The 16,113-nt window shown below is 39.9% G+C and overlaps 1 protein-coding gene across 3 annotated transcripts in view; it reads right to left on the bottom strand.

The window, feature by feature from the left end:
* Nucleotides 1-656: 656 nt before the first annotated feature.
* LOC143974054 (programmed cell death 1 ligand 1-like) overlaps nucleotides 657-16,113 on the bottom strand; it is a 119,088-nt gene continuing 103,631 nt past the window's right edge. For all 3 annotated transcript variants that reach the window (XM_077475045.1, XM_077475046.1, XM_077475044.1), the window contains exon 6: nucleotides 657-11,839. In XM_077475045.1, coding sequence (XP_077331171.1) covers nucleotides 11,817-11,839 — 23 coding nt within the window. In that variant the 3' untranslated portion in view covers nucleotides 657-11,816. The remainder of the gene's footprint in view (nucleotides 11,840-16,113) is intronic.

Raw genomic sequence — 16,113 nt, 5'->3', positions numbered from 1 at the left:
CCTCCTAGTGCCATCTTTCCATCTTTGGAGGAGGAGTAGGGTATACCCCACAGGGCCTTCCAATTATGTGGATATTTTCTTAAATCCACAAGATACCATTTGCCTATATCTGCAGATTTGGTTATACTGATTTTGCTATGTAAGTAATGAGAATCACAATGCTATTGCCGTTCTGTCTTTTCGTTTTTGCACTACTTGTGTTTTTGTTTTTCCCTAATATCCTGTCATTATTGTCTTTCACTAGAATCCCGTTCTACAAAACCTTTATTTACCCCTGATGAAGGAGTGTATTTTTCCTCCGAAATGCGTAGGGCAATAAATACCGGGGTCCACCTTGTTGTGTACTGTTGCCCAACTCTGCAATATCAACATTGTTATCTTATTTTTAACCATTTTGTATTACATTGTGTTTCTTCTTTTGGAATTTTGTATACTTAGATTTTGTATTAATAAAAACATAGTTTTATACTTTATTGTATAAGTGGTACATACCTTCAAAGTCCACCCATAGGGAATTTCTTCTTTCTGAAATCGTTATAGGATGTGGCACAACCAATTTGCACAGTTATGCCTTTCTGTACCCCTGTTCTACCTAATAAAATAATGGCACTCTTTAAAATGGATCAGTGTTGTTTTAATTAAATAGCGTCAACAAATTCTTGTCAAATTTGTTTATTGAATTTTAACAATTAGTATAGATAAGTACACATGGTGGCAGCAAAAGAAAACATCACATATATGGTAATAATACTGAAATTGGCTCTTTAATACGTGACCGGCTGTGTCCAATTACAGCTGGTCACAGAATGTCAACAAACCACCGTAACGAGATGTTACCGGGTTCTCCTCCTCACACAACGATCGTGTGTGAGAAGGAGGTTGCGGTAACTTCTCATTACCGCTTACAGTGTACACCAATCACACAGATTCCCCCCTAATAAAGAGGACCTGTCACCACCCATCAAATTACCTGTCACAGTTCATCTGAGTACCCGAGTACCTGAGTAGCTGTCACAGTCCATCTGTGTACCTGAGTACCTGTCACAGTCCATCTGAGTGCCCGAATACCTGACACAGCCCATCTGAGTACCAGAGTACCTGTCACAGCCCATCTGAGTACCCAAGTACCTGTCACAGTTCATCTGAGTACCCAAGTACCCAAATACCTGAGTACCTGTCACAGTTCATCTGAGTACCCGAGTACCTGTCACAGTCCATCTGAGTACCCGAGTACCTGTCACAGCCCATCTGAGTACCCGAGTACCTGTCACAGTTCATCTGAATACTCAAGTACCTGTCACAGTCCATCTGAGTACCTGTCACAGTTCATCTGAGTACCCGAGTACCTGTCACAGCCCATTTGTGTACCCAAGTACCTGTCACAGCCCATCTGAGAACCCGAGTACCTGTCACAGTTCATCTGAGTACCAAAGTACCCGAGTACCTGTCATAGTTCATCTGAGTACCCGAGTACCTGATTACCCACAGCCCATCTATGTACCTGTATCTTATAAATTGACAACTTTGTGTAAAAAAAAAAAAAGATTTTAATTTTCTTTCCACATTTTCTGAAGACTTGTGTAAAAAAGTTAACCGTTCAAAATACTCATTATGCCCTCATAGAATATACGTTGTGGTGTTTTTTTCCAAAATTTCGTAATTTCGTGGGTAATTCCATTGTCTTGGTGCTCCAGGGCCTTCAAAAGTGTAATAGGTTGTTAGGAAATTAGATGTGTAATTTATGTTCCTAGAACGCCTGACAGTGCTCCCTGCATGGTTTCTGTATGTGGCCAGGCTGTGTAAAAGTCACACACATGGTAGTGCCATACTCAGGAGGAGTAGCAGAATATATTTTGGGGTGTCATTTTTGCTATATACATGCTTTGAGTTAGAAATATCTTATATACTGACCACTTTGTTTTAATTTTCTTTCCACGTTTTCCGAAGACTTGTGAAAAAAAATGAACTGCTCAAAAGACTCATTATGGCTCATAGAATAGACGTTGGGGTGTTTGCTTTCCAAAATGGGGTCATTTTGTGGGTAACTCCACTGTCCCTGTGCTCCAGGGCATTCACAAATGTAATAGGTAATAGGAAATTAGAGGTGTAATTTTATGCTCCTAGAACCCCTGATGGTGCTTCCTGCACATTGGACCTCTCTGTGTGGCCAGCCTGTATAAAAGTCACACACATGAGTGCATACTCGGGAGGAGTAGCAGAATGTATTTTGGGGTGTAATTGGAAGTATGCATATGCTGTGTGTGAGAAATAACTTGTTATTATGACAATTTTGTGAAAGAAAAAGAAAAAGAAAAAATCTTAATTTTCCCAAGAATTGTGGGAATAAATGACAACTTAAAAAAACTCATCATGCCTCCTACTAAATACCTTTGACCATCTACTTTTCAAAAAGGGTCGTTTGGGGGGTATTTGTACGTTCTGACATTCCAGGGCCTCAAAAAATTAGATAGGCCATCAGTACATCAGGTGTGATCAATTTTCAATGATTTCCACCATAGCTTGTAGACTCTATGACTTTTACAGAGACTAAATAATATACACTAATTTGGGTTATTTTTTACCAAAGAGATTTAGCAGCGTAAATTTTGGCCCAAATTTATGAACAAAAATGACTTATTTGCAAAATTTTATCATAGAAACTAAAAAAAAGTGTTTTTTTTTTCAAAATCTTTGCGCTTTTTTCACTTATGTCGCAAAAAATAAAAAACCCAGTGGTGATTAAATACCACCAAAAGAAAGCTCTATTTGTATAAAAAAAGATAAACATTTTGTTTGCGTACAGTGTTGCATGACTGAGTAATTGGCATGCAAAGTATGAGAGCACTGAAAGCTAAAAATTGGTCTGGGCAGGAAGGGTGTATAAATCTCTATTGAAGTAGTTAATATAAGATGACCTCCGATAAAAAAAAAAGTCTTAATTATTATCAAGAGTATAATTTTGAATCACTTCCCGCCCGGCCTATAGCAAAATGACGGCCGGGTGGTGGTTCAGTTATTCTGTCTGGGCGTCATATGATGTCCTTCAGGATAACAGCCGTCGCACGCCCGTGGCGATCGGTGGTGCGTTGTGTCAGTCTGACACACCGCTACACTGATCTTGGTGAAGAGCCTCTGACGGAGGCTCTTTACCACGTGATTAGCCGTGTCCAATCACGGCTGATCACGATGTCAAAAGGAAAAGCCATTGATCGGCTTTTCCTCACTCGCGTCTGACAGACACAAGTAGAGGAGAGCCGATCGGCAGCTCTCCTGACAGGAGGGCCTGCACTGATTGTTTATCAGTGCAGCCCCCCCTCGGATGCCCACACTAGACCACCAAGGAAGCCGCCAGGACTACCAGGGAAGAGGGGAACATGTGGATGGCCAGGTATGTACCCCATGGCCATCCACATGTGCAAGTTTTGCCACAAATGGGCATTGGATGACACCATTATATAACATGTGACATCAGTGATGCCCAGCAATGCCACCCATCAGTGTCATCAGTGCCACCCATCAGTGCCACCTATCAGCACCCATTCCTGCCCATCAGTGCCCACCTATCAATGCCCATCAGTACCCTTCTGTGCCACCTATCAGTACCCCTCAGTTTCACCCATAAGTATCCATCAGTGCTGCCTATGAGTGCCCATCAGTGCCTCCTATGAGTGCCCATCAGTGCCAACTATGAGTGCCCATCAGTGCCGCATACATACCAGTGCCACCTATCAGTGCCGACTCTCAGTGCCCGTCAGTGCCACCTCATTGGTGCCACCTCACATCAGTGCCACCTTATCAGTGGCCGTCAGTGCAGCCATATCAGTGAAGAAGAAAACATACTTATTTACAAAAAAATGTAACAGAAACAAAGAAAAACTTTTTCAAATAAAAAAAAAAAAGAAATAATTTATTATAGAGTCTAAAATCTTAAACTACATATTGGAACTATGTACAATTGGTATAATGACAACCAAGGAAATACAAGTTCTGCTACCAGAACTTTACAAAGAGTAAATTGACAGAGGAGAGAAAGAATAGGGGGAAAAAGTAGAAGAGAGAAAGAAGATAAAAGAAAAAGTAATCTTAGGTAAGAGAAAAAATAGATAAGGAAGAAAGAAATGAGAGGTAGTAAGGGTCCCTGGGGTAGTACATGGTAATAAACACATACCATGAATGCAGAGAATGGAAGTATAAATCAAGATTACCAAGGTCTTAGTAGGAAAGCATCAAAATTGGAAGGCAAAAAGTCACCCAGGGATTCCATATATTCTCAAAGTTGGATATTTTATCTTGAGTTATAGCCTCTGTTTTGGCATGGATCATTGCTTTATTGATTCTATTTTTAGTTTCAGCAATTATTAAGGATGGGAATTTCCAAGCTTTGGCAATTGTTTGTTTCGCAGCTGTAGTGATCTGTAATAGGAGTTTGAATTGGTGGTAGGAGAGAGTGGCCGGTTTTAAGTTTAAAAGTGCTATTGTACGATCAGGATTGATAGGGATTTCAAACAGTGTTGAATTCATAAGAAATAAATTTTTCCATATTTTTTTCAAGTATGAAGATGTGATCACCACAGCCACTAAAACAAGATGGGGAATAATTTGGAACATATTTGGCAATTCTGACAGGGACCAAATACCACCGTGTGAGTACTTTGTAATTTGTCTCTAAGGCAGCTATGTTTTGTGAGAATGACTTAGCTGTGATCCAAATCTTATCCCAATCGGCTGCTTCCAATGAAAACCCAAGATCCATCTCTCACTTACATATGATGGTGGGTCTGAGTTGGGTTTAGTAATAAGATGAGTGTAAAGAGTTTAAATAAGTTCCTTAGTGTGTTCGTCAACAAATTCTTAAATGAGTATATGAATCATTCTTAAATTGTTGCCTTTAAAACTGTTTACAATCTAAAGTTCCAGGTATCATTCACTCAGTGGATCACACCTACTTTGTCATGCTGACACTTTGGGGTGATTTACTAAAACTGGAGCATATTGAACCTGGTGCAGCTGTGCATGGTAGCCAATTAGCCCCTAACTTCAGCTTATTTAACCTCTTCCCACCCACGCTATAGCCAGGTGTTACTGAGAGGGCATCTATTAACATCCTCCAGTGATCGCGCTTCTCATGCAGCCCCTGTGGTGCATGGGCGATGGGCTCTGTGATCACTGAGTTTATCGGACTCAGCTGATCACAGATCAGAGTAATGGGCCAATCACAGCGCCCCTTTACCATTTGATCAGCTGTGTCCAATAACAGCTGATTACGGAAGTAAACACAAGCTGGAAATCTGCTTTTCTTTCCTCATGCCGACAGCGTGAGGAGAGAAAAAGGAGCCAATAAACAGCTTGTGTTAAAGGGACTTCGGCACTGTTAATGATCAGTGTACTCATTATCAGTGCAGTCCCAACAGTGCCCACCAGTGCTGCAAATCATTGCCCATCAGTGCCACCTATCAATGTTGCCCATCAGTGCCGCCTCATCAGTGCCGCCTCACCAGTTCTCATTAGTACAGCCTATCGGTGCGCATCAGTGCAACCTTATTGGCACACATAAGGAGAAGGAGAAAAATTACCTGTACGCAAAATTTTATAACAGACTATTTTTTTTTTCTTCAACATTTTTTTGTTTGTTTAGCAAAAAATAAAAAACCCAGGGGTGATTAAATGCCACCAAAAAAATTCTATTTGTGTGAAAAAAATTATAAAAATTTTTTTTTGGGTACAGTGTTGCATGACCGGGCAATTGTCATTCAAAGCTTTGACAATAAATCCTAGAGGTTGATTGGTTTCTTTGCAAAGCTATGCCAGAGCACTCTACAGTTTTAGTAAATCTCTCTCCCTTTAACTTTAGTCTTTTTGAACCCCTGCTCCAATGCAGTTCAGGATGCTGTTATCATTGGCTGCATATTTGTTCAAGATTAGTGGTACAAAAAGTTTGGAAGCCAGAGAAAGCTAGGCAGCAACTAGCATTTTGAAAATCGGTAATTGCTCCCCAATACTTATCGCATTACAGGTTTCTCCTAGGTTAATATTTATACTTTTAACTCAACTAAATTATTTAAAAAAATGTGTAAACCAGGAATCAAAAATACATGACCACAAACCATCCTTTAGCACAATATTGGATATATTTTTCTGTAACAACAGAAAACATAGAAAACAACATCTAATAATTAGAACATTATTACAGTTATAGTATATTACTAAACTGCACTATATCCATTAATAATTGCACTATTGTTTGTACTGTTCCCTGAAACCTTTAAAAAATGGCAATACGATGCTTTACCTTTATTGTATAACTGAATACAACGTTTGTAGGTAATAACACTTGGAGTAGTTGATTCAGGGAATACTAATTGCTTCTTGGGGGATCATGTAGGCACCCCCCCCCCACGCTGGAGCAAATTGGATCATGCTTCATTGGGGGGGGGGGGGGGCAGGGGGAGGTTGCCTTCCTTTGCACCAACTGTAGGTATAGGATTATGTATATGGAGGTTTTCATTTTTTTTTTTTTTTTTTTTTTTTTATTGGTTGAACTAGATGGACTTGAGACTTTTTTTCAACCTGACTAATCATGTAACTATGTATGTAAATAAATTCTGTTTCCAGAATTGACTGTACTTAATGCACTTGCATCCATCTCTATAGTAAACAAGCTGTTCCTGGCCATCACTAGACAGTTTTGTTTAAATACAGGACACCCGATCATCACTGATTTTAATGAACAGCCCGTCCTGGAAGCAGTTTTTTTTCAGCACGTGGTGTACTCCTTTGGATACTTCAGGCAGTATTGCTGCAAAAAGAACTTCTAATAAAGATTAATTCCAGGTCAAATTGTTATTTCTTAATAAAATAGTATTTGACAAAATGCAGCTCAGGCTGCAATACTTAACCTCAACGTTTGGCCAGCCTTGCTAGAAAAGCCAATTTTTGATCGGTGTGTGGCCTCCCCACTTAACAGAAGATCAGTGACTGCAGCCACTAATCGGTGTATTCCGACAGCATGCAATATGTTGAATTCAGAATTCAATGTACTGGGGGGGGGGGGGGGGGGGGGTTAGGTTTTCTCCATCCACATTGCTTGCGTGGATAAAGGAATTTGTTAGAATTTTTTATGTTCAGCTTGCTGGCTGGATGAAAAAAAATAAAAATAAATGAATGAGTGTATGGTCAGCCTTAGTGTTAAACAACCCAAATTATTGAGCACATACAGTTCAGATTGTCATGACTCCCATGGCCTTGACAAGGGGGGAAGTAAGGGCTCTTTCACATAATCAGCCAGAAGGTCCCTCGACTGCCCTGCTAAATTCCACCATGGCAGGGGGGCTGTACAGATGCCACAATTGTAACATTTTGTTTCCTGGCTATAGCAATTTAAACTTGACTTGCAGAGATTAACAGGTGACACTCACTACATTGAGATTGTGGTTGTGGTGCAGTATTTTGATAAAAAATTCCCCTTGGGATCACCCCCCCCCCCCCAAAAAAAAAAGCAGATGTCCAGGCGTCAATCCAGCCTGCCAGCCACTTCTCTAAAAAATGTTTTCTTTTTTTAAATGATCCACCACAGGTCACTTTTTAGAGGGTCATCTATGTGAAAAAGCCATGTAGATCAGAGCTGGGCTTTAGGTAAAGGTTACACAACATCGTAGCATTTCTTTAGAGGCTAAAGGGACAAGTACAAATGTATCATTTTTTACTGACATTTTAGTTATACTTTAACACTTAGTTTACAGTCACTTAAAATTCAGTCATATTTTATTAATCATTACTTATGACAGTAAATACTGATAAATGAGCAGATATATCTATATTTAGGTTTGTCTAATATTTTGATCCTCTAATATTAGAACCTACAGATATCAAACAAGTTTTATCCCATAGCTGACACGATATTATTATTTTGCATTGATTGGTTTTTGACAGTAGCAACAAGAATTAAAGATTGATCTATGTTATTGTCATGGAGATGTGCAGTGACGAACTACAGTCTGTGTGGCCCAGATGATTGTAACAAATGGAAAAGTCCATCATAATAGAGGTTTACATTAATATGAATGCCTATAAGACACCAGCATATTTTTACTTGCTAGTTGTAGCACCATGCTATAATTCTTGTTCTTCAGGTCATGCATACATGGATTGTTCCCTGAACAACGGCTCTTTTGGGTTAGTAATGCAATGACATATAACACATATTCACATTATACAAGATTGTATTAACCAGTGCCAAAATTACGTCAAGGAATTGCAGTCTAAATTAGGCCAAGAAGAGCCTAACCTTATTATAGCAGGTTATTTACGGATGGGTCACAAGAAGTGCTAAGCACTAAGCAGTTATCGGGCAGACAAGTCCAACTAATTTAATTGTAGATTGGTTTGCTGTACAGTGGTAACTCATGCATTGAGATCTTGGTTTGTACTTAGTGCGCAGAACTTTCAGGAGTTAATAACATCTGTTTCTCAGTCTCTTGTAACATGCGAGCAGTCTGGTAAAATCTCCATCAACATGGTAGTAGTCTCTAATATGGCAGTTTCTTGTAACATACTTCTTCTTTTAACCATGACAGTCTCTTTTGATGCAGCAGCTCTTTCTTTTAACATGGCAGTCTTCCAGAACATGGTAGCAACAAAGGTATTATTTCAGGTAAGTTCTGCAGGAATATAGTGGATGCAAGTGGACGCAAAAGAATTCTGTGGTTATGGTTGCAGGTGGCACGTCATAGGTAGAGGTTGAATGTTGATTTACGGAGCCATACATGTTTCTAATCTGAACTAAACAATACCTTTCCCTAGTGATACCTAATACTGCTAAAAAAAAAAATAGACTGACAAAATACAGCCAGTCTATGTTAATATCTATGCTTTTGTCTATAAACATGGACAATTACACATAGCCAGCTATATAAAAAAAAACTGTGAAGGTGGTTACATTTATTCAATGTATACTTTTATGTTTATTTCAGATTCAGTAGCATATGAATGTGTTATCATTTTTTTTAAATATTCATCTTAATTTTGTGTTGAGCAGGAAGCCTACACCACTATACCACCCAAGAAACCATGTGCACATAAGATAACATAGTGGTTATGCCTATTACAGTCTACATTTTAAGTTTATCACCCTTACTTGTATTTATACAATCTTACAATCTATCATACTGTGCAATATTGTGAGTTTAACTTTTTTTCTACAGCTATATCTCAAATTGAAAGTATATATGAAAACATTCATCAGGCGATTGATTTACTATAAATATAAGTATAACTATAAAAAGTGAATTTTTACTTAGCTTAGTGAATCGGTGAAGATGTATAAAAATTTACTTTTCAAAGAATACCCAATCATATGCAAGAAAAAAAAAAAAAGAAGTGATTTACTGATTGGATGAAGTCAGCACAACTTCACCCTATTCACTACGGAAAGCGAAAATTTGCTTTGTACACACAATCTGACTTTTTGACAACAAACAAATTAGCTGTTTTGGAGCAACATCCGACAGTGTATACGCTCCTTCGGACAAACTTTTTCAGTTTTCATTGGACTTTTGTTGGCTGTGCAAACGGACAAACTTTTTGACAACATAAGTCCAATGGAACAAAGTCCGATCGTGTGTACAGAAACCATCAGACTTTTGTACATAGTACAAACAAGCATGCTCAGAACAAATGCAAAAGATCAGACAACAATACAGAAGTTGACCAAAGGTGGCGCTGGAGTAATTGAATGTCCTCTTTTAAAGTGTCTTCAGTACGTCTGATCGTGTGTATGCAATACAAACTTATGGCCAACGCGCTTTGTACAAAAATCCAAGGGAAAGTTTGTACAAAGTCCGATCGTGTGTATGGAACTTTAGTGATTAGCCTTTATTAAATAAACCTCAGTGTGTATAACAGACTTCCTCTGGTGCCATAACTTGACATTCACGCTTCAGTCTGCCCTACAATCCCTGCTGCATCCTCCACAAAGACACATGCAAACCCCACTCTGATAGCTGGTGCCCGGGCACTGCTATTTATGCCTCTCATGTGATACTTAAGCCTGGTGATTTGCTGCCCAAGCTCGTAGCAATGCATTGTGGAGGGGCACAAACATTTTGCATCCTGCTGTCTCTGTGGAAATACCACAACTGTTTATATGGCTGTGCCAGGGTTCAAAGTAGCGAATGGTAAGAGGAAAGGTAAGTTAAAGAGACAGAGTAACTTTACCCATTCAGAGCAAAATGATAGATTATCTATAAAGCTCACTTCTGGCCCACTTATATATACTGTTGCCAAGCCTCTTCCCACTCCATTGCTTTGCTGTCCTAACCCCGCTCTATATTAGATGGAGTTGAAGCTTGTACAGGGTTGACAAAGAAATTACCCTAATGAGTGTTTGAGCCTGGCTTTTGGCACATAGGCCTGGGCACTGCATCTTGGAAGGAAATCACATCCTCACATTCACTTGCAAGTGATAAGCATTTTGCATGGGCTCAGAAAAAGCAAAAGCAGCGGGGAGGATTATGAAGTTTGATATAAGTGGGTAGCGGGATATGCTTGTAAGCTACATTCAGAACGAAGTGACAAAGTATCTTTATGAATCCAGAGAATGCCTGGTATACACTGGAAGTGGGGGATAGTAGTGGAATTCTTTAATTATATTTAAATATATATAAATACATATATATAGTGCATTCTGGATTTAAAGGGTAACTCCACTTTCATGGGAAAAAAAATAGCAAATAAAAAAATTATAGCATATACAATTGCGACACAAGTCATATTGACAATATGTGTACAGAACGCCCCCCAGAAACATAATATCCTGTTTGTGTGATTGGCTCACTGATTTTTCCAAGTCTACACTATGATACAAGTCAGATCTCAGGCATCCCCTGCAACAAAAATATTATTTTTGGTAAGATACCTCCAATAGGAAATCATATCTAAGGCTGGGTTCACAATGGTGCGATGCAGGAGCCAATGCGATTCCTGTGCGGTTTACCGCATTGCCTTTCACTCACAGGCAGTTTGTTTCTATGCGAACTGCTGCAGGTGTCAATGTAAAGTTAATGACATCCCCAAATTGGTTCGCAGATCGCAGTGCGAACTGTGAAATCAGACAGGAATCGGATGGCATGGGTGTGAACACCCATATCATCCGATTCCAGTGTGGACCAAAAAAAGGATCCTGCATCATTTTGGTGTGAATGTGTTTTCAGCCATACAAACTGTATGGCTGGATTTGCATCACACAGACATTGCATGTGATGTGCACAGCATTGCGGTGTGAATCACATGCGATGTCTGGCATCGCACTAGTGTGAACCCAGCCTAAAGGGATGCAGATCCAGCAGTTTTCCTTATTAGAGCCCTACAGCTGCAGCAGCTGGTTGATCATTATGAAACCACTCCCATTAGACTCACTTAGAACATGGGGCACAGAAGAACAATGATTTCTTCAGAATAACAAAAGGTGGAAAACTACAACAAAGTTTGGTAAAAAATCCCTGCATAGATCAACCAGAGGGGAAGGTTTTTTTCTCAACAAAAGTGGAGTTACACGTTAAAATTAAAAATCTATGCATCACTGTGATACTCTTCAGCAAAACTAAAGAGATCACTGGCTAGGAAATTATGTTTTCAATTATAATAAACTAAATCCTAAATATATTAAAGTGCAGTAGAAACAACATAATATATATTTTCCTAGTATTGAAAAGTATTGACACAAAGTAAGTATATCTTGAATAGGTTCTATTAAAACAAAGGTAAACATATACTCATCCTAGAATTCAGCTGTCCGTATATATACTGAGTATTTGGATGTTCTATAAGGAGTAAGGTTGATCATCTAGAAAGAGAAAAGTTCTGTTAACATTTTTGCTGGCAAGTCAGTTTTATACGCTCTTCGTAGAGTTTTCTGAACTCAAAAGTAGTTATAGCAAACCACACATTAAGACACTTAGCTGCAAATAAAATGTTTTGCGCTACAAAGTTGTCTAGTAAAAAGAAAATGTAATAATTATGGGTCAGTTTTTTCTATATCAGTTACTTATTATTCATGTTTTATGCTTTTTTTTATTACTTTATTATTCATTTTAAAAATAAAATCATTTGTAATCATAATTCAATATGTAGATAATATTGTGTATTTCACAAAATAGACTGTATTTATCAAATCATATTCAGTTAAATGAACTACCATTTGAGAGGGCACATGAACAGGTTGATAGCACTCCTTCTCTGCGACTGATACATACTTTCCTCACTGCTTCGTTATTTTTGCTAAAGCCCAGAGTAAAAAAATTGATGTGAGCCGTGTTACAGATCTTACAAAATAAGGGACTATCCTCCTGCTCCAAGTGACAGTGCTCAGGCCTGGCATTGAGCATCTCATCACAGAAGGATAGAAAGTAACATGTTCCCCTATAATGGAGAGAACGTCCACAATGGAGGGGGCAGCTTATTAGGTGATTTTCTTACTTTACCATGAATGGGCACAATTACTTAAACCACTGGCTTACTGGGCACTTAAACCCCCCTCCTGCCCAGACCAATTTTCAGCTTTCAGCGCTGATGCACTTTGAATGACAATTACGCGGTCATACAACACTGTACCCAAATGAAATTTTTATAATTTTTTTTCCCACAAATAGAGCTTTCTTTTGGTGGTATTTAATTACAGCTGGGAGTTTTATTTTTTGCTAAACAAACAAAAAAAGATGCAAAATAAAAAAAACTAAAAAAGCATGTTTAATAGTTTGTTATAAAATTTTGGAAACAGGTAATTTTTCTCCTTCATTGAAATCCGCTGATGAGGCGGCGCTGGTGGGCACAGATAGGCGGCACTGGTGGGCACTGATAGGCGGTGCTGGTGGGCACTGATAGGCACAGTTAAGGCGGCACTAATAGGCACAGATGGGCGGCACCGATAGGCACAAATAAGGCAGTACTGATGGGCACAGATAAGGCAGCACTGATGGGCAAAGATGGGCACAGATAAGATGGCACGGATGGGTGGCACGGATGGGCACTGATAGGTACCACTGATAGATGGGACTGATGGGCACTGATAGGTGGCACTGCTGGGCACTGATGGGCATCACAGATGGGCACTGGTACATGACACTGATGGGCACGGATATGTGGCACTGAGGTGCAGCACTATGTGTGCAAGGCAGATTGTGGGCACTGATAGGTGGCACTGTGAGCACTGATAGGTGGCACTGTGGGCACTGATGGGTGGCACTGTGGACACTGATGGGTGGCACTATGGGCACTGATGGGTGTCACTTTTTGCCATATTTTAGGTGGCACTGGCAGGGGGCAGGTGGGCACTGATGAGCTGTCCCCAGCTCGCCGTGATCGGGATGTCCCGATCATGGCCGCCGGTGATCGGCTTTTTTTTTGATCACATGATCAGCTGTCATTGGCTGACAGTTGATCACGTGGTAAGGGGTCGGGATTGACCCCTTGCTCCGATCTGTGATCATAGACTCGCTGATCACAGAGCGCACCGCGCGCGCCCCACAGGGGGCGCGCAGGCCGCTCGTGCACGGGACAACGCCAATAGACGTAGTCCCGGCAAAGCAGGTCTGCGCTATAGCCGTCATTCGGCTATAGCGTGGATCTCAAGAAGTTAAAGAGACATTGACATCGGGTAACACTTTTCAGGCTCCTCACATTCATAAACATGCTTGAAATTAGCACTTACTATATATCAACCATTATTATTGCAATTTGTGATACCCTTTTGTCAGTAACAGTGCTGTTTTTTTATTCAACCTCCAAAATTTACAAGAGTGACGGAGGCTTTCTGTGCCAGACAGTCCTCACTATTCTCTCCCTCCCCACTCCTGGCCATAATATTACCAAAGTGTCTGGCTGCTGATGGTAAAGCCTCCATTGTTCTGTCAATGACAGCGGTGCTCAACTGTAGTTTCCTCTGCAGGTGTCAAACATCGCAACTTACTACTTTCAATGATAATGTGTAGGCAGATCCAGGTGCCGAGGCATCAACTAGACACCCTGATGACCTCTCAGCTTGGAGTAAGTACTAATGTTATCCATTTTATGTAGGTGAGTGGCCTGCAAGTGTTAATTGATGACAGTGTCTCTTTAAAGTTTACATTTTTAAATATTAATATAGAAAGCATCCCTTGAAACAAAAGGGTTACTACATATGCCTCCCGTGCCCCTGATCTCTGCTGTCTTAATGAGTTCCACTTGCTAAAACATCTTCAGCATCAGGCACACAGATATGTCAGATTCCTGGTCTGTAGTTCCTTCTTTCTTTCCCAAAGTAACAACTGTGACTTGTAGTAATATAAAGGTGGGAGGAAGAAACCACCGTTTGGGTTAGGGGCAGGGGCTAGGTAGGATGCACCATACCTCTTTGAATTCTAAAGATTTTTTTAGCCAGTGGATCTCATAAAGACAGTGGAAATCAAAAAGGAGCATGAACTCTTTTGTTTTTAGGGAAACTTTTGATTCCAACATTTTAAAAAATGTACAAATATGTGATTTAATAAAATACATCCACTCCTCGCTGCTTATTTAAAGTGACACTAAAAAGTATCCTTACTCTTAAAAAATATTCAATACACTTCCACTACTTAATGGCCAGCAATCAATTTTTCATGAAATTGTTTCTTAAGTCCCATACACACGGGCTGAATGTCGGGAGACATCGGCAAGTTCTAAAAAAAAGTCTGGCATTCGGCCCATGTGTATGCCATCCTGTCCGACAGAAGCCAGCTGTTTGGCTGGCTTCTGTCAGACGTGCATGCTGGAAAACCAGCAGCCGGCAGCTCCAAACAGCTCAGCAGGGGAGATCACTATACTAATTTTGCATAGTTAGTACAGTGGCTCCAACCGGAGCTGACAGTTCTTTTTTGTTTTGTTCAACCGGCTCAGGTGAACGATAAAAAAAACCTCATAGTTTGTACCAGGCTTTACTGTGTTTTTTTCCCTCTTGGTAACATCCTCTGTGAGCTCCCAAACTTCTCCTTACCCCCCCCCCCCCCCCCCACTTCCATTTGTTTGGAACACGCAGTGTTTGCACTGCTCCTCTGCACATTACAAATCCCATAGTCCTTGGTCTATCTCAGAAGCGAGCAAGAGAGGGTGGCTATGTTCCTGCATGCTGTGAGACTATGGAGATATGGAGGAGGCTGAGAGCAATAGAAGGGGCTTTTATGACAAGAATGCATAGAATTTTATTTTCTCAAATCAGAGTTTAGTGGGATACACACTAGCATTGCACCAATACTAGTATCGGGGCTGATACTAAGGTAAGTTAAAGAGACTCTGTAACTTGTACTCATACAAGTGCTCAGGTCCCTTTAGATTGTAAGCTCCATGAGCAGAACCCTCCTATTCCTTCTGTATTGAACTGTATTGTAATTGTGCTGTCCCCCCTCTACATTGTAAAGTCCTGCGTAAACTGTTGGCGCCATATAAATCCTGTATAATAATAATTAAAATAATAATACTAATACTAAACCAATACTTTCTAGTCTGGGTTCACATATGTCGGGGTGGGTTACAGTGCGATTTGTAAAAGGAGTCTGGTGCGATTTTGTTCAGCAGTTCAGGTGTGGTTCAGGTGCGACATTTTTTAAAGTATATGACTTTGGAAATCGCACCTGAACCCGACTGAAAATCATACCTTTTAAAATCCCACTGCGGTCGGCCGCACACATGTGAACCTGCTCCATTGAAAGCCGGTTTGGTTCACATGTCCCGCCAGTCGGATTTGGTTTTAACGCAATATATAATATAATAATTTAATAGAAAAATAAACAGAACGAAATACATTTATTTAGTATTAGATTTATATCTTAGCTTATTTATTAATGTGTCACATAATACTAAAAATAGGTATTGGTAATTGGTATCGGTCAGTACGTGAGAAAAAGTATCGGTACTCAGTCTTAAAAACTGGCTTCAGGGGATCCCTAGTATACACTGTGACAAAATCGGATGAACAGTTGGACGATTTTTCAGGGGGGGGGGGGAACCTTATGTAGCCAACAATGGTAATAACTTGTTTGAAAGTTCTCCAATGACAAAAGCAAACGTTCTTTCTTGTGCATGATTTCTATGTTTGTTCTTGCCATAAGG

The sequence above is a fragment of the Lithobates pipiens genome, unplaced genomic scaffold (assembly GCF_037356315.1).
Source record: "Lithobates pipiens isolate NorthernLeopardFrog02 unplaced genomic scaffold, aLitPip1_a1.2 Scaffold_13, whole genome shotgun sequence".
NCBI lineage: Eukaryota > Metazoa > Chordata > Amphibia > Anura > Ranidae > Lithobates > Lithobates pipiens.
This window is presented reverse-complemented; position numbering and strand designations above follow the sequence as displayed.